The sequence below is a fragment of the Megalops cyprinoides genome, chromosome 9 (genome assembly GCF_013368585.1).
Source record: "Megalops cyprinoides isolate fMegCyp1 chromosome 9, fMegCyp1.pri, whole genome shotgun sequence".
Taxonomy (NCBI): domain Eukaryota; kingdom Metazoa; phylum Chordata; class Actinopteri; order Elopiformes; family Megalopidae; genus Megalops; species Megalops cyprinoides.
The window spans coordinates 32,104,727-32,123,610 of record NC_050591.1 but is presented as its reverse complement, the minus strand read 5'-3'; the positions used below and the strand labels follow the sequence as shown (position 1 = coordinate 32,123,610).

The 18,884-nt window shown below is 44.8% G+C and overlaps 1 protein-coding gene across 4 annotated transcripts; it reads left to right on the top strand.

Annotated features, from left to right (window-relative positions):
- Positions 1-393: 393 nt before the first annotated feature.
- LOC118783019 (amyloid-beta A4 precursor protein-binding family B member 1-like) lies at positions 394-17,029 on the top strand. 4 transcript variants are annotated; one of them, XM_036536671.1, is made up of 14 exons: positions 394-514; positions 2,981-3,741; positions 4,651-4,853; positions 6,671-6,747; positions 7,517-7,577; positions 8,092-8,241; positions 9,438-9,565; positions 10,253-10,258; positions 11,014-11,128; positions 11,391-11,475; positions 11,627-11,707; positions 12,203-12,318; positions 12,684-12,860; positions 13,538-17,029. In XM_036536671.1, exons 2-14 carry the CDS (start codon positions 3,096-3,098, stop codon positions 13,703-13,705), a joined length of 2,013 nt encoding a protein of 670 aa, XP_036392564.1. In that variant the 5' UTR covers positions 394-514; positions 2,981-3,095; the 3' UTR covers positions 13,706-17,029. The 4 variants fall into 4 exon arrangements, with proteins under 4 accessions (XP_036392564.1, XP_036392561.1, XP_036392565.1 ...); XM_036536668.1 differs by having other exon boundaries at positions 11,627-11,722; XM_036536672.1 differs by lacking the exon at positions 10,253-10,258.
- Positions 17,030-18,884: the final 1,855 nt, after the last annotated feature.

Sequence of the window (18,884 nt, the reverse complement as noted above, 5' to 3'; positions counted from 1 at the left end):
TGTTTTCTATAAAGTATAATAATAACAACAACAATAATAAAGCATTACAGACCAAGCATAAAGGATGTCTTGTTTTCGGCATTTTTTATATTATGAGATTATTATTTTTATATTATGAGATATTATTATATATCAATTTTACTATTTAGCGTCTTAGTTATGCACATGATGAGAAGTTCACACACTGCTGTGCTGTGTTTTCTAAATGATCCAACAAGGTGTGGGTGTTTTATTTTATTTTAAGAAAGCAGTTAAAGTGGAATGCAGATCCGAGGAAATGCCAAAGAATATACTGCCCGTTGCACGGAGAAGCGTTTTCCAGTCACGGCAACGTGATTGACTTGACTACGGAATGACGTTGCCATAGTGACGTAGGATTTACAGAGCGTCAATGCCCCTGCAGCTCGTGAAATTGACCATGTTCCAGCGGCAGGATTGACCAGATTGCGTTTAATCTAGTTTAATTAAGACAGAATATTAAAAAATACAACAAAGGGAGCACAGACGCAGAACGGTAAGTCCATGAAATGCTCGGTTACCTGCTCGACAATTGTCAGTTAGCTCGAGATGTGATAAATTTGCGTTTGTGCTGTATGGCTAGCTGGTTAGCTGTACAGCTAGCTAGCTAGCCAGCTAACGCCAAGGAGATTGCCTGGGTGGTTTGGCGGCTGACGATAACATGAATCGTGTTAACAGTATATTGTCGTCTAACCTGCATATGCGCAGTAATGCAAGCCGTCTTGCAGTGTTGACCTTAAAAAGCTTGTTAAATGTTTCTAAAGGGTGAACGCCCCAGGCCATAGGCAAAGTGTTGGCCGCTGTCACTATCAAACAATGCTCCAAGTCAGGTTGGCAGCAACGTCCCTGACATCACGACTGTGGGCGACCGCGGGGTTGGTTATCTTGAAATGTATACGAAAGCAGTGTCAGAAAATCAATTTGATTGCGAAAACCGGGTGCTTGGTTTTATGAGTAATTTGTTGTTATTTAGCTCGTTAACGTTAGCCAGCTTGCTACCGCTTCGTGGAAAAACAGCCGTCATGGAAAGTGGTACGATGCGACCTGTGCCTAGCTGTGTTTATTATGATTGCTAAGACGTGGTGATATGGCTACCTGTCTGCTAACGTTATCTGCGGCACGGCGGTGTGCTGTACACTAGCTATCTCTCGACATCGCCATCATTGTTATCAGATGTAGGTACCTAGCCTGCTATCTGTGCTGACATATGTCGTGAGAGATCATCCGTCAAGCTAATGTGGAAACTGAACTGACTTTGATTGCCGGGCCCAGTCCGTGTGTTCAGTATTTCCCCCCCTTGAGCGTGGCTCTTGCAGTCTAGACAACCAGGGGCATCGATCTTGGACCTCAGCGGTTCCCTGTGTAGGGTACGCCCCTCTTCAGAAGTGCAAGGCTGCCTGTTTCTTGCTCCTATACGGGGATGAATAACATGATAAATGTCGTTACATTATCAAGGTACCAAGGGCGCTTTCACAGCATGAAATGTTTTCTTACTAGTTGTTTATTCAACTATATATTTGCCAAAATATTAGGTCAGGATAAGTAAGTTGCTGATTTGTACAACAGCAATGCCACACCTGGGACCTAATGTTAAACCATCCTGATTCCAAGCTGAGCTCTTTAACCACTAGCATTAAAATCAAAACACACGGGAAATAAATAGTCTTTTTCTTTTAGTTTTTTTAAATATAATTTTTCAATTCCGTCATTTTCTCTGATGTTTTTAATAATGTTACGTATTATGCACAGTTTCAGAAGAAGCTGTGGGATGAGGCAACTCAACTTATACAAAGGAGATTTTGTATGAGCCCCCAGGGTTTCACACAAGTTGGTAATATATCTGAGCTTTCTTCTGTGTGAAAAGGAAGAGAATAAGTAACTCAGGTAGAATAAGTAGAACAGAATAAGAGAATAAATAAGCTCAAAATGGACCCTGGCCTGCTCCTGTCTAAATGTTAAAGCCTCAATAGCTCAGAGATTTACAGCCAAGAATACTAGAGCAGCATTAGGTAACACAGAAACCTCATTGCAGTCTTAAGCTATGACTCATTAGTTTAGGTTTCAGTAAACATATGACCTTTTCAAGTGTTTCAGCAGATGTAGTGTGCAGGCTGGATAAATGAGAAAAATTCTCAAATGTCTTGCATCCATATCATGCTATTACACTAGAGAGTACCTGTTACGTAATAAAGCTTATATTGCGTCCAATGTGAGACCTAAAAAGGAAATATATAGCACTGTTTGGGGAAAAAGCAGTGCACTTTCTTCATGAGGTTCTCAGGTTTGTACTAGCACTCACCGTTATTGCACTACATCTGTGTCACTTAGGAGATGCTCATATCCAGAATGACTTGCAAAGCAAGAGTTATAGAAGTGTACTTAATAATATTACAGTTACAGTGAGACATACAGAACACAGCAGACCACATCTGAACATGTGTCAATCCATTACACTGTGCTGGAGTAACTAATACAAACACAAATACTTACTGTACGTTGAGTACAATGTGACACACCTTACACTAGTACTGCTAATACACTTGTAATGGAAAGATTTGAGTTATGTTTGGGTAGGGGAGTCAAGAAGAAGTCTGAACAGGTAGGTCTCGTCTACAACAGGTGATGGCCAGAAACTCTGCTATCCTGTTTGATATGGGAAACCATTCCAGAACAGACGGGGTCCAAAAACGATGGGGTGCATTTGAAGCACATAGGGGAGGGCCTCATGGGGGGGGGGGTGTGGGGGGTGGTCAGCCTTTCTCATTGCTTCCGCAAAATCTAACACCAGCGTCTTAAAACAAATGAAAGTTGTCATCACAGACAGGGAGACCATTGATGGGGGAATAGGCTAATGTATTGTTACGTTGGCCTGTTCATTTATACTGGTCTTTGTGATGTCATTGGTGGACACCAACCAGAGAACTGCTTTCTCACTGTCCCTCTGCCCGTGCTTCCCTCACAGGCCCGAGGTTGACGCTGAGCCAGTCAAGAAAGGCCAAGTCTAAGGCTCTTCTCCCTCCTCAAAAGTCCTTGAGAGCCGCCATATTTGCTCGACCTCCGAGCTGCCAAACGGCAATATGGGAGGCCTTGGTGATGAGGCATCCAACCAGCTGACTGACAACCAGAACCAGGATGAGGAGCCAGCCCAGAACCAGGAGAACGAAGCTGACCACCGGGGCGTCCAGGAGCATCCGGGAAACAACGCCAAGTGGGTCAAGGAGGGCCAGAACCAGCTGCGCAAGGTGGCTGAGAGACAGCAGGACCAGAACCGCAACCCCAGCCGGAACCACAACCCCAACCACAACCCGAACCAGAATGCCACTCAGGGGAAACGGTCGGGAGACAGAGAGAAGACCACCTCCAACAAGACCCTGAGGTTTTTGTGCTCTGACCTGGAGTGCAAGAATTCCGCCAACAAGCCTATACTCATTGACAACTTGGTGGCTCTAGAGGGTGAAGAGGACGAAGAGGATGAGGAGGAGGAGGGAGCGGAAGGAGAGAGGGAGGATGAGGAAGAGGCGAGGGGGATGAGGGGGGAGAAGGACACAGACTCGTCCTCTGAGACTCAGAGTAACGGCGAGTCCCGTAAGGAAGGCAGTGGGGGTGGACGGAGTGCCTGTTTGCTGTTTGGCGGTAGGAACGGGGCACCAAGCGATGAAGACTCCAGCTGGACCTCACTGTCCCAGGACAGCACAGCCAACAGCTCACCAGATGGAGAGACAGGTAAGAGTGGACAGAGGTGGAGAGCTGTGAGGTTATTGTGTGTCATTATGGTAAATTTATGAAAGTATGAAATATAAGTATGTAAATATGAAACTATAGCATTTCTCAGTGATGGATTTCAGCTTCAACTGTACCTGGATGAACACTAATGATGAGCATATGTGTATTTAGCATTTTGATAAATACATTATCTTGTATGAGTGTGTACATTTATTGTGACTGTACAGACTCCCAAGTTTTAGAAAATGGACAAAGTCCACTATAACATGTTTTACAAACAGAGATGGATATATAAAGTAGTCTGGAGGTGTACAGCCCCTGCCCTAAGGCACTTTATTTTAGAATGTAATGTAATTATATAATGACAAAATGAAGGTTTAAACAGAATGATCTTCCAGGAGATTCTGGTGAATAAAGGTAGCGTTGAGTGGGACAGGTCAGCAGTTAGAAGGAAGGACAGCCTGAGGTGTGAACAAGTCTTCAGTTTATAGGGAGGCATAGTCACGTTGCTGATTAGAAATCATGAACAGATTTGTGGTTAAACAGCCTCACCTGTCACATGATGCAGTGCGTTCGAGTGTATAAACCTCTCTCTCAGCAATTATGTGTTTGTAAAGGGAGAAAACGAATGGTGAAACGATGAATGATTCATGGCCAGCTGCAAGGAAGACTGTTATTATGTGGAAATGTGTGTTTGCTCTCTAATCTCCCTCAGAACCTGCCACTCATTATCTCAAAGAGTTTTACTTGATGTGGAGAACAGATGACAAAAAACATGCAGTATAACAGTGGCATTTTTGCTGGTGCTCTTAAGCTGGTGCTGCTGCAGTGCCTTCCTCTTAATGATTTCATTGTTCCCTTTCTCCCTCGCGCTGGTCCCTGCCTCCCTCTCTATGATCCCTGCTAAAGAGACCTTCTGGGACCGCAGCGCGTTTGAGACGGACACAGACCTGCCTGCCGGGTGGATGCGGGTTCGAGACACCTCGGGCACCTACTACTGGCACATCCCCACCGGCACCACTCAATGGGAGCCTCCCTCGCCCCTGGAAGGCGGGGCCCCAGATAGGCCCTCCAGCACGTCTTCGGCAACCACGCCCAGCGAGGAGCCGCAGGTAGGGGCTCAGTGAATAGTGGGGGGGGGGTCAGTGAATGGTGTAAGGGTTGGTGAGCAGAGGGTTTTTTTTGGTTGCCTAGCCAGACATGGGCAGCGATACTCACTCTTAATATCAACAGGACAATAAGCTGATGCTGTGCCTTGTTTGGGATTTTGCAAGTAAAATATGGTCTGTAGGCAGATGAATGGAGAGTGGGGGTTGCTACTACAGTGCAGCTTCTGTTAGCCAAGGTTCTCAGTGTGTCTGTAACTCTTTGTTCATGCACAGCACTGAAAGGCTATATCCCGATATTCAGACACCGCTTTGAACTTCTGTACAGAGTGTCTGTCATGTGAAACCCTGGCGTATTGTCTCTTTCTTATTCTTGCTGTCCTCGTGGGGAAGATTCAAGACAGCAGTTCCCTGCCTATTTAGTGTGTCTTCAGAAGTGGGTAATTTGCTTACACCAGAGCGGTGTGCTTTATGCCTGTGGGTCAGGGTGTCCTCACCAGGAGCAAACGTGGAGCCTTTGGCTTTAAACTGTAAGAAAATGGACAGAGTTCAGTGATTCTGCCTTCCTGCTTGACCTAGATGCAGCCAAGCTCAGGATAGGATAACATGAGACTTCACTCTTTTGGTCCTCTTAATGTGTCCATATGTCTATTCTTTGAACTCTGTGTGTGTGTGTGTTTGCATGGATGTCTGCCTGTATGCAGCCATGTCTGGCTGTCTGAACATGTCTGCTGAGATGAGATGGCCTTTCCCACCCTAATAGGGCTCTAGAAGGCCATCACTCTTCATCATGGCAAAAACATTTCAGTATTGTCCTTGTTCATTTTTCCGTATGCTGGTGGTAACAGGCTGGTGTAAAGTGCTGAACCAGGTTTTGAAGAGAAAAGAAAAATCCTCTGACATTACCAGTAAAACATGCTTTTTCACCACATGTCAGGAAACAGGAAGCTGGGATATGTACTCTTTTTACAGTGGCATCTTTACAATGCCATAATTAGAGCACATTTTGAATATTGCATTAGTTTTTGTGAATCTCTGCATTATGAAAAAAATATGAGCGTTCACCATAAAGTGCAAAGAAGAACAAGAAGACCAGATCCAGGTGCAAAATTAATGACTTATGAAGAGGGATGTGTTGTAACTAATTTCTCTAGTCTGGCTTAAGGTAGAGATTTGATGAAATACTTAACATTTTAAGTGATTGATAACCAGGGCACCAGAGGCAGTTTCATGTGAAGTTCCATAAACAGAGCCAGAGGACACTTGTAGAAAATAGAAGGTAAATTTCACACTGACAGTATAAGCTCTGCACACATTGAGTTATAAATGCATGGAATATGTTGTCAGGATTTACAGTGGAGGCAGGGACGCAAGGATCTCTCAAGACCTTGAACCCTATATCTCCTTTCACCAGGCGTGATTTTACAGGCAGAAAAATTGATATAAATCAAGCAATTGCTGTAATACTATTAAAAATGTCAGATCATTCCTGGTTCTGAATTCCTGGAGAGAGGTCCCTGTGCATGTTTTTCTTTTCCTCATCTTACTTCCCTTTATTTCTTTGATTTTGAATTGGCCTCCAGCAAAAACGCCTCGACATAAGAAACTAGGTTAATTGTTTCCACGTGGCTAACCCTTGTAAAAGAGAACTATGAAAATTGTGCAAAATTGTACAGGCATATTTAGCTTGTCCTTGGCACCCACATCAACTATACTTCCTGGTATATGGGTGGGGAATGATAAAGTCAGTAAGCTTTTGTCTGTGGTGTTAAAGAAGACGTTTGACCTGTGATAATTTGCCTTGTCTTTTGGGGGATCTTTAGGAAGGGGATGTTGTCCCCGACCAGAGCCTGAAGGAGTTTGAGGGAGCCACTCTGCGCTACGCCTCCATCAACCTCAGGTGAGGGGCGTGGCGGCCTCCGTCGCTGGGCTGGATTCTGCTGCTGGGAGTCGCATGACCCTCCTCCTGTGACTGACGTGAAGCAGCCTCATCACTGAGGCTTGCAGAATGTTCAGTGCCAAATATAGAACATGAGACACAGAATGTCTTTCCTGTCTGATCTTAAATAATGCATTTAACATGAATAAAATATATCCCATTATTTTAACTGACTTGTTAAAAACTGCTCCTTGCTGAAGAAAAAAATGACATAGAAATTCCTTGGTCATTGCTGTGTCCTTTCTTTCTTTGGCATAGTGTAAGACTACACATATTCAATACTTCAGAGGGTATTTTTGATTAATCTTTCTTTATTTTTTACTTTAAATGATCTGCCCCTGTGCTGTTAATGACAAACACTGGCATTGTTTAAACATTTCAGTTGAAGAAACAGAAATGGTGGCCATCCTATGTAGTATAGTTTAAGGAAATGTATTGCAAGATGCTGTGCATATATTGTTACAAGCAGAGTACAGGTTGAGAAAATGCAAGGAATTCTGTATGTTTTAAAGAGATTCGTGGGGTTTAGGGAGGATGATGTAATCTGCTTGATTATAGATTAGTTCAGTTTTTTTCATGTTTAATTTTGGCTTCCCCTTGCCCAGGGATATAATGCAGTATGCATTAGCAGGTATGTGCCTACAGTGCAGAGTGAAAACTAAACAGTAATTAGCAGGTAAAACACACATTTCTCTCACTGGCTCTCTCTCTTTCTCTTCATCATTTGCAGCTGCTCTCTCTCAGAGGATGAGGAGAAGCATAGCTCTGTCAGCACTGACCTGGAGGCCAAGGTACGCCTGGCAAACAGTGCACACACCTGAGGACAGGGAGGGATTATTAGCTCTTCTCTTGCTGAACCATACCTGTAGAAATGGAGCTGTATTACCCAAATAAATTAAATCCCTGTACCAGTATATTGTCCCAGCTGGCGATTATGAAACGCTTCTTGTATGCTAGCGAATCTGAGAATGTTTAGGTGATCAGTTCTACTTTTAGCTGGCTCACCTGTCACCTTCTCCAGCCTGTTAGTTTCAGTCCCAGTGCCTCATAATGTTCTTTTACATAATTCTGTAAGTGACCGAAGAGGAGGCATACTTGGACGGCTTATAGCTGAATCATTGGTTTTTAACCTCGTGGGGAGACCTGTGTCTGTTTCCTGATTCTGAGAGCAGGACAGCCGCTGTCTGCCTTTTAACTTTCTGTCTGCTAACCTGACTGACCCCTTCCTGCTGTGTCTGTCTGTGTCTGTCTGCACATCCCCGCCCTGCCGTGGTGCCCCCCCCTCCTCCCCCCACCCCCCAGCAGCAGTGCTTCGCCGTGCGCTCTCTGGGCTGGGTGGAGATGTCTGAGGAGGACATGGCTCCGGGCAAGAGCAGCGTCGCCGTCAACAACTGCATCCGGCAGCTCTCCTACCACAAGCAGAACCTGCACGACTCGGCCGGCATCTGGGGCGAGGTGAGGCGAGGCGAGACCAGGGGCAGGAAGGGGCTGGCGCTTCCCGCCCGCGGCGGCCGCGGAGAGCCGGGGGTCAGGGGTTAATCGCCACGCCTCTGCCAGGCGCTCTGCTTGCTCTGCAGGTTTTGAGGAGCGGCTTCAGCAGAGTCCGAGCAGGTGCTCTCTGCAAGGGCGCAGCGGGAGTTACGTTTCTGCTGCCACCTGCAAAACGATAGTTCGCAAAAGTACTTTCCTGGATTAATAAAGAGAAACTAGTAACGCCCCATTAATGAAATGCTAGTAAAACAGACGTTAACATCTATTATCATTATCAACATTAATAATTTTCTAAATAACTGGCATTATCGGGGGTACTGCACACACATTTGTACATTTTAAAGCTGGGAAATTAGCCTAGATTGAAGAGATCGTCCGAGCTGGCTGAGCTTGTCAGTGACCTCTGTTTTCAGCTTGCTGAGTAAGGGGAGAGAAGAGAGCACAATTCACCACAGTGACAGAACGTCAAAGGATTTTTCTCTCTGCGAAATTGCAGGTTTTCAAAAACATTTACTGCAGCTCGTTTTTTAGGCTGCAGATTGCAGGAAACGCATGGGTATTTCGAGCCTGTAGGGCAACACGGGCCGTATCGGGTCTGTAGGTTGGTGTGTTTGATTAGTTTGAGTGAAGTGGACTCGGTGGCGTGCACTACTGCTTCCAAACGCTCGTCAGTGTAAGAGGTGTTTTCAGTCCAGGAATGGAAAACCGCATTAGTTTGGTAATTGAGCAGGTGTGCAGCTGTAGAGCCCACCAGACACTGCAACGTGTGTACAGTGCCTCACTCTTCATTAAATAATATGTACTGTCTGTGTACATCTGTGTGAAAGACATGAGTGTATCTTTAGCTAGAGAGAAATATTAATTGAATACAGAAAATGGACAGGCATATGCTTTTTGAGATGTCTGTTAGAACGTTTAGTGTAGGCCGTCAAGGTGACATGTTTGTACACTTTGTGAATTAAATTTATGTTTAAGGTGAGGAAAGCAAACTTCATCCTGTGAGTTTTCAGGAAGGGCATTGGGACATTGGAGTAAAGCCTTGATGAATAGCACCAATAAGCGTGTGCGAGGATGGTCAAGAAGGTGTCTGCTGTGTGCGGTGGCAGGGTAATACTGAGTTTGTGTGTGTGTGTGTGTGTGTGTGTGGGTACCTGCTTTAGGGGAAGGACATGCTTCTGGTTCTGGAGAACGAGACGCTGAAGCTGATTGACCCGCTGGGCCAGACCCTGCTGCACTCGCAGCCAATTGCCAACATTCGTGTGTGGGGCGTGGGCCGGGACAACGGAAGGTCAGTCTCCCCTCTCTGCGCCAGAGCACCGCTGGGGCTAAAGGGCCTTTGGGGAACACCAGTGCAGACGACTGGGTCACAGATACTGTGCAGCTGTGACGAAAAGACTGTGCATTGGGTTAAACTAAAGGTCAGAGTTTGGTCTCGCTGGCTGCAGGATTCGTGACTATTTTAATCGCTCTGCTTTGCTGTTGGCCTCATTTTGTGTGCGTACTGCCTGAGACATAAGGTTTTTCCATTACTGTGTAAGCACTGAGGTATCCTCTGACCACTGTGCGCCCCACAGAAAGAGCCCTATGACTCATAATGAGTCATACTAGACGTTTTGCATTCCACAGAAACCCCTGTTGGCTAGGCTGGTACACAGGCCCCCTTTTTCAGTCTCATACTGCCCTCTTGAGGATAGTCTAGATAACTGCACATCTTTTTTTCCCTCTCTGGCTTGAATATGGGTGCTGTCATTTTGAGAAATTTATACTGGTGTTGTTATGTATCTGAAGAAAAACTGAGCTATATCTTGACGTTTTTCACCCTGTTAGGCAAATGTGAATTGTTCCTGTTTTAGATTAATTTCATGCAAAGTCAAATCTCTCTTGTAACTTATACCTGTTTTCTTTCCTCCCCTCTATCTCCTGCTTAATTTCCTGAAATTCTGTATTTCCTCTGATTTGCTGCACTGTGTCGCAGGGAGAGGTAGTATGCTTGTTGTCAGTGTGTACACTAACCACCCTCGTTCGACCTCCATCACTCTCACGCTCCCTCCATCTGTGACTGTGGCTGTCTTGGTGGAAATCAAAGGGCAGACGGCCTGTTCTGTTTCCAGCTCTTCCATTCCGGAATGCTCAGTGTCTCACACTTTGCAGCTCGACAGCTCTAGGAGTCCATGATCATCAGCCATTCAATCAGCAGTGCTAAGCTGTTAACCTCATTGATTTGGCCGTCAAGAGCATGTTTTCGTGGTGTATTAATGTCTCCACATTAATTCAGGTGCAGAGGCCTAATGTTACACCTGCAGATGAGTATCTAAAACATATTTATTGATACTTTAAATAAATTAGTTTGAATGCCTTTTTTGGCCTAAGATGATGGTGGGTGATCAAAATTAATGAGCTTAGATTGGATCTCCACCTGTAAATTGCATGACTGCTACAAATTTTTCATAGTTAGTCCTTGGTTAGTGGTTTGTATAATCATTGGTTCTCTGTATCTTATTTAGGAAGTTAGCATAGCTTGTCAGACCAAAGGCCTCATATTCATTTCTGTTTGTAGAATGCTTACATACAGAGCCTGCAAGCTGCCAGCCACGGGGGGCCTGTGGGGTCTGTGATTGGCGGCTCCTCGCTCCACCGCTGACACATCTGCCTGGCTGCCTCACTCTCATATGTGCCAAGCTGTCTCCTCTAGGTCGAAGCGCTTGTTTCTGACAGCGGCTGCTCATGTAATTCCAGGGACTTCGCCTATGTGGCCCGCGACAAGCTGACCCACGTCCTCAAGTGTCACGTGTTCCGCTGTGACACTCCCGCCAAGAACATCGCCACCAGCATGCACGACATCTGCTCCAAGGTGAGCCCCCGCCCCCGCCCCCGTCACCGCCCCCACGCCCACCCCCATCCCCCTCCCACAGCACCTTCAGGGTGCCCCTTCTGCGCCTGTCACCCGCAGACAGGAAGCTCTGTCACCCCTCTCGAAAAAAGGCGGGGGAGTTGTTTTAACCCACAATCCTCATTTGGTTAAATATATATTCAGAATTTAATACGGATAGTTTACGTCAGTTTGCCATTTCTCTGTTTCCCCGCATCACTTTCGTCCTTTGTTTCGTTTGCAGATCATGTCGGAGAGGAAGTCGTCCAAATCATGTCTGAGCAGGCTGAATATTGACCCTTCCAAGCTCGTAGACATTCCTGTCCAAGGTAGCTCTGGCCTGTATGCCCCCCTGCCTGCTGTGGGAGCACTTGGGGAATGCGCAATGCTAAGGAATATGCTTTTATGCTATGCTTCTGTGTTACATTTCATTCAGAATAAGTGGAGCCTGATGTCTGTGCTCCCTCTTCCTCTTCCCAGAGTTCCCTGCTCCAAAGAATGAGCTAGTCCAACGCTTCCATGTGCGCTACCTGGGTAACGTGCCAGTGGCCAAACCTGTAGGTAAGGAACACTTTGGTAAGGAATGCTTTTATTCTCACTTTTTAGTAATTAAGGTTTAAACTGCTTTATGAAAGTATCAGTGATGTCTGACATGAGTGACTGTGCTGTCTGTTACCTTGTGTTATTGTGGCTCCCGCTCATGTTACAGGACTTATTGCAGTTGAAATTCATAATTCCTTTTTTGTGTTGTGCACCTACACTCTGCTGATGTTGAGATGGATGATACATCTTGACATTCATTTACAGATTTTTTTTTTCCATCATTACTGCATGTTTCATCAGATTTTAGGCCAGTCTAGACTGATCCGTGAGACACATCTTGTGTTTTGGAAATGTTGTGGTACTGGAGTTCTCGTTAAAAATCGCATCTTGTTCGCTTTCTTTGAATACTTGTACCTGCGTTGCAAGAACACAGCTGCTCCCCCACAGCAGTACCTGGCTTTCTCAGGTGGGTGGCTGTCTCTGATGTCACATGTCCCCGTGTGGCTCTCTCAGGTATGGACACAGTCAATCTCGCCCTGGAGATGGCGCTGACCACCAAAGAGAAACACGAGTGGACGCCCGTCACTGTAAACGTGGCTTCAGCCACGCTGACCATCCTGGCCATCGAGGTGAGGCACCTAATCTGTCTTTACACCCTGTTTGAGCCCCCACGCTCTGAGTGTCAACTTCACCTGAGCAGGTTTGCTTGTCCACCAGGTGATCTAGGACAAGTATGTCGTAGTAGCTAAGGAACACGGCTTGTAATGTAATGGTTGCAGGTTCAGTTCCCAGGTGGGACAGTGCTGTTGCACCGTTTCACAAGGTGCATAACCTGAGTTACTTAAGTAAATATCCAGCTGCATTAAAGGATAAAATGGTGGTTGTGTAAGTCACCCTGGATAAGGACACCTGTTAAGGAAATATGTGTAAAATGTGTAATATAACATGAGCATGGTGAAATGACTCTTCTTCCATCCTCTCCGCAACGCTCGAGACGGAGGAGGTGCTGTCGGAGTGCCGGGTGCGCTTCCTGTCCTTCATGGGCGTGGGCAAAGACGTCCACACCTTCGCCTTCATCATGGCCGAGGGCCCGGGAAACTTCCTGTGCCACATGTTCTGGTGCGACCCCAACGCCGCCAGCCTGTCGGAGGCCGTGCAGGCGGCCTGCATGGTGAGGGTCGTGGGGTCAGGGGTCAGAGGTCAGAGAGTTGGGGGAGTGGGGGGGGGCAGTTTTTCAGCCTTTCAGGTTCACACATTACCTGTTTTATAGATCTCAGTGTTTGTGTAATTTCAGTTACATTTACATTTACATTTATTCGTTTAGCAGACGCTTTTATCCAAAGCGACGTACAAAAGTGCATTCAAAAAAGTTACTCTGAAGGGGCTCTAAGAGCTGGGCTACAGTGCCTTATAGTGGTAAGGAGCAGGGCTCGTTACCAGCAGGTTGCAGGTTCGATTCCCTACTGGGGCACTGCTGATGTACCCTTGGGCAAGGTACTAGAATTGCCTCAATAAATATTCAGTTACATAAATGGGTAATTGTAGCGAAAGGCAAGAGCAGTCACCCCACCCGGCCTTGAACCCAGGTCTACGGGGTACCAAACATGCCTCATTGACCACGACGCCAAAGAGCCAGGCTCGTTGGTATGGCAGTCAGAGCACATACTCAACCGTGGTGACGGCACTCCGTCACACTAATGTTAAATTGTAACCTATGAAAGTGGCTCTGGATAAGATTGCCAGCTAAATGACTGTAATGTGATGTGATGTGATGTAATGTAATGTGATGTAATGAAATGTAATGTAAAAGGTCCCGTAACTCCTGTATGTCCTGCCCCCTCCTTGCAGCTGCGCTATCAGAAGTGTCTGGACGCGCGGCCCCCCAGCACCAGCTCCTGCCTGCCCACCCCCCCGGCGGACTCGGTGGCACGCCGTGTGGGCTCCAGCGTCAAAAAGGGGGTCCAGACCTTACTGGGGAGCTTCAAGCAGAGGCGGTCCGAAGCAGAGACCCCCTGAGGAGGAGACGAGCTTGCTTCCCAGCAGCCACCGGGGTCATCCCCCCCCCTTCCCACCGTTCTCCCCTCCTCCTTCTCCTTCACAGCGGCAACCCACACGTTCTTCATCACTGCTGCGTTGCTTTAACACTGTGTCGGCCCTCTCTAACTCAGCGTTAAAGCGACAGGCGATATTTCAGTTCTTTCTGACTGCCTTAGCCTCGCCTTGCCCTCTCCAAAATCATACGTGACGGGCAAGTGCAGGAAGCCGTTTCTTCATTTTCGCTGCAGTTATTAATCGATACACAGCTGTGTGTTTGCTTTGAGGGAAAGCTGTGAGGAGTTGTCTGAATGGATGGTAGCACTTCTGTGGCATTCCATATTTCCAAAAATTTGGAAAGAAGGAAGTCATCTGTGATTTTAAAGTTCCACAAAAAAACATGCTAAATTTTTGTGAACTTTTAAACCCATTTATTATGTCTAACCCCATCTCTTCAAATTAAAATTCGAAGGGTAAGGGTTAGTCTGGATCACGTGTATATAAGTACGTACAAAAACCATTGCCTAACATGTTAGTAAAAGTCAGGGTGGATGTTAATGAAGAAAGCTGAAGAAAACTATAATGTAGAGAGAGAGTACAGAGCTTCTGGGAATATCCAAAAAGCTGGAGGGGTCAGGCTGTCGTAAGTGTAACTAATAAACCTTAGTGTTTTTGTAGTCATGTCTTGCCTTATGGTCCTCTGCAGTAGAAATCTTTTCTGTTAAAAATCCAGATGCACACTGACAGAGCAGTAATGGTTTCGTGACCATATCATACAAGAAAGCAACCTTAGAAATTTACTAATAAAATACAAAGAAATTTGAAGGTAAGAACATAAAAAGAAGGAAAATGCTCTCTGATGAAAATGTCTTCTTGCCTGATTGAATCGTGTACTTTTCCATAAGGTTTCCAGGAATTGGGTTTCAGTTACGCAAATGTGTGTTCCTCTGCTTGAGTGAATAAGTTTCTGTACCATTAACAATACGCAAGCCAAAAATATCTATATATTACTGTCTTCCAAAACAATCAGTGGTCATTTGCCAAGTGCTGAGTCTACACAGCAACTGATGTGAGAGTGAAATGTTTGGTATTGAAGTTTCCTGCTTTGACAGTTGTCAGCTGAGTTCTTGCGTGCAGTAAGTTGACCTTCCTGTTGCTCTTGGCAGCAAAGAGATGTATGCTGGGATTTGGAGGCAGTGGGTTCCGATCACAGGCCAATGGAACTGCACACACTGTTGTATGCTGTGGTTCCTGGCGCAGGGGTGGGTTTGCTGACGTGAGCTCAGTGCTTCCAAAACTACAAAACCCAACAGAGCTAATGGCTTCTGAGGCTTTTCTCTCGCTCTGTGGACTTTGGTGAAGAGCAGTGAAGTGAAAATAGCAAACGTTGCTTTTTCCGCCTAATTCGGCCTCTGCTGCTTTTTAAACGCTGCCCAGATACACCACAGATGAGGGTGTAATTAAAGGGTAGAGTTTGGTTAGGGGGTGAGCGTTGACTTTCCACTGCACATTTTCCTCCCTTAATGCCAAGTGTTATCCCTGACGTGTGGGACAAGAGTGGCCTCAGTGGTCAACCTTTTCTGAGTTTCGGGTCACTCTGTCACTCTGTCACTTTGTCTGTCATGAGTCTATGGCCATTATGGGTTTCACTGTCAGTTTATTCACATATCTGCCCCTCCCCTTAGCATTTCACATTGGCTGCCTTGTACAGTTACTGGCTCTTATTGTTTATACCCAATTTGTATTATACACTGCACCATGTTTTTACTATGTCTTTATCCTCTCAACTAGTAAGTAAATGCATTATGTGTTGTAGGGGCACACTTATTCTGTATAAGGCAATAATTTTATGGAAGTGTTTTTTATTTTTGATCATTTCATTTTTACTTTGTTTGTTTTATAAATTTAATTCGCTTCTTGGTTGAAATACACCCTATGTGCTGGTTCTGTCTGCTTCACCGTTTTACCTTGTAACGAAGCCTTAAAACTGTTCCTTTTACTGCTGTCGCCAGAATCTAGTCTTGGGATTCTTGAGTCTGAAGGACCTTCTTTACTTGTGCCAGGGGTACAACATTTTGTTCCGCTATGTCAGTATTTTAATCATCGTAAGGAGCTCAGTGTTTGCTGTCTGTGTCCTGCTGGATTCAAAGTACACCTCCAGCGATCTGGGATCAGTTTTCCCATCCCTGATCCAAACCCCAAAGACTTTGTGTAAGAGTTAAATACTGAACCAGGATGGGTCTTGGGGTCAGAATTGTTTTTTACGCCTGCTCATGGTCCTGGAGGGCTACAGTCCCGTCTGGTTTCCAAACTCCTGAAAGCCTGAACCAGGGTTCAGTTTTTCAAAAATTATAAATGGGCGTATCTGATGCGCTGTATGAGTTAACTGCTATTACTAAAATATATAATACTACTACTGTGTCCCCCACATTAAGGATCTGAGAGTCACAATCTCAGAATGCATGTACCATTATTACTCTGCTCATTACCATGCTTAATATTTTCTTTTGTTTTTGCTAACTTATTGGGCAAGTTTTTCATAAGGTTTTAAAGATGTATAGAGTTTGAGTCTGGGACACATGATTTTATGTAAGTCTGGTGAAAAGTTTCAGAAACTGAACTGTAGCACCGAACAAGACACTTGCAAGACCTCTTATTATAGATTGTTCTACAAGATCTAATCCACAATGTCTACGGCAATAAGCTGCCGAAGCAATTTCACTGTTGCCGTTTCAATTTTATCAATAATTGTAGCTAACTTGTAACAGGTGTTATTGTGGCTGAATTGTATATTCCAGGTGCAGGCCTCTGAATCGGGTGGTGTGATTTTAACATAACAATTTTAGTGAAATTAATTTTAAATGCTTAGGTGTTGCGAAAGTTGTTGAAAGTGTAGCCCTTCAGGACAAGGAGGGAAGGACATCAGAGAAAAGGTTTGGCTACAGCTGCAGAGAGAAAAACAGCGACCCAACAGGAAAGACGTATTTTCTTTGATTTGGTTTCATATAATCGTCCAATATTTAGAATATTGTATGTATTGTTGGTCTGGAACTGCTCTTGATATAGCAACTCAAATACTAACACAATCTAGCGCTTATGATTCACGCCGTTGTAATCTCAGATGTGACGGAGCTTGATTTTATAACACCCTTTTAACTGTGCTGTCATTGGCCTATGGTGGTAGCAATTTAGATCACTCGAGTTGGTACCTAAGAAGTCTGTTCATTTTGTATTTCCATCCTGTAAATACATCCTTATTTATTGAAGGATTTCAGGAATGTCATCAGTAAACTCTAGGCTATAAAGTGAGGGAGGGTTTGTCTTTTGAAGGATTATTTAATTATTTAAAAAAATGTAAATTTAGATGTTATGTATATACATGTATATTAATATAAAGTGTCACTGTATAAACAATAAAAGCATAAATATTACCTTTGTTCTTTTTATTAAATACCTTAATTGTTTGTTGGTCAACAGTGAGCTCAACAAAGTAGATGAGAGCAACCTAAGAACATGTGGCAGGATAGAGATTACTCTCTGCACCAGTTCAGGTGAAAAGAGCTGCTCTTTAAACCAGTCCCAGGTTATTTTCAATTGTTGCAGTTTTTACAAAGACAGTCTTTGGAACCACTTAAATCGACAGAGAACCGCATATGCAATACATTTAGAGTACAATACAATGACTTCAATCATTTTGAGAAATTTCATTTTGGCCCATGAGAGAGAGTTCAAGCATATACACAATCACAGTGATGTGCTGTGCGGTAGCACCCACTTAAATATAAAATATGCAGTTTACATGATCACCCTCATGTCTGTGAATGCTCTCTGAATGAGTGCAAAGGCCCTGCTTGTACTGCCTCTGACGTACAGCTGTCAGGACATTTTATGTTAAGATCAGCGGATTTAGGAGTGTAGCAGAACAGCTTTTTTTTGTTAGAACCCCCCTCTCTCTCTGTTTAACATGCACGGCACATCCCCCCTTCACCTGTTTATTTAAGTCTCTCCACGCCAGCTCCTACCCCCTGTCGAGTTAAAAGGGAGCGGGGAACTAGTTTGTGTTTCCACGGGAGATGGCTGAGAGATGAAAGATCTTTGAAGAGCGAAAGCCTGGTGTTGCCCGGGTCTCCGCCCAAGTTGGTTAATATACTCTCCCGCTTAACTCGGAAATCCACCCCCCCATCCCCAGCAGGACCGCTGGGCCATTGAGCGGATCCGGGGCTGTAGCGTAATTATGTCTTTTTGAAGGGCCAGGCTGGACAGCTACGCGGTTGATCTGGGCGATTTTCACACTGCGTGGCTGCCTCCATTAAGAGCTTTGCCTACATACCAATTTAAAAAAAAAAAACTATTCCTCTTTTTTAAATTGTGCTCGTTCACTTCAAGCTCCAGGGCTGAATTAAGCCTGACAGACTCCAGCTTTCTCTTTCCTCTTCTTTTGTTGGTTGCTGTTGATGGCCGCCCTGGATTAACGCAGAAATGCTCACCGCTTCCTCAGTGTCCTATGAATGGTGCAATTACGGGAGTCCTGAAGGGGCAGCTGCTTTTGTATGTAGGGATGGGACCATTTTGATGCTGCTTTGAAGTGTTGGAATTGCCTCTGTCTTAAATCACTGTTATTCCACACAGGTGTGCTCCCCATGGTAAACAGTGCCACATTGTGTTCATAATGTCCTGATTTTATTGTTGTGGTCACATGGACAGTGTACTGTACTTTTAACAGTTAATATATGTCAAGAATCTTCAGGTAAACATGCAGAAAGTAATGCAGCCCTTTTGTTTGTAAGTTATTATGAATGGTTCAGTATGGAGGTATCCTGGGATCAAATAAAAATAGTGAATCTCGCAGAGTATCTGTTAATATATTCTTTCAGTTGTGGTACGATTGTTTGAAGGGACTGTTGGCCTTAGTAATGTCACATTCGCTCTTTTTTACATTAAATATCCTTTTGGCACTAGCTGTAAATGTAAAGGCAATGTGTCTTCAAATGCCAGTCTTATTCCACATGTGTTTTTCAGCTATGGAAGCCTTACTGAACCCAGATGGTTTCTAGCGTTTTATTTCCCCATGATTAAACACAGCTGTGTAGCCACTGTTTTATTACATTACATTACATGCCTTTAGCAGATGCTCTTATCCAGAGCAACTTCCATCACAACA

Coding starts and splice junctions, on each gene's coding strand:
- LOC118783019 (XM_036536668.1), top strand. CDS start 3,096: ATGGGAGGCCTTGGTGATGAGGCATCCAACCAGCTGACTGACAACCAG. Junction 7,578..8,091: donor GCACTGACCTGGAGGCCAAG/GTACGCCTGGCA, acceptor ACCCCCCAGCAG/CAGTGCTTCGCCGTGCGCTC. Junction 12,319..12,683: donor TGACCATCCTGGCCATCGAG/GTGAGGCACCTA, acceptor GCAACGCTCGAG/ACGGAGGAGGTGCTGTCGGA.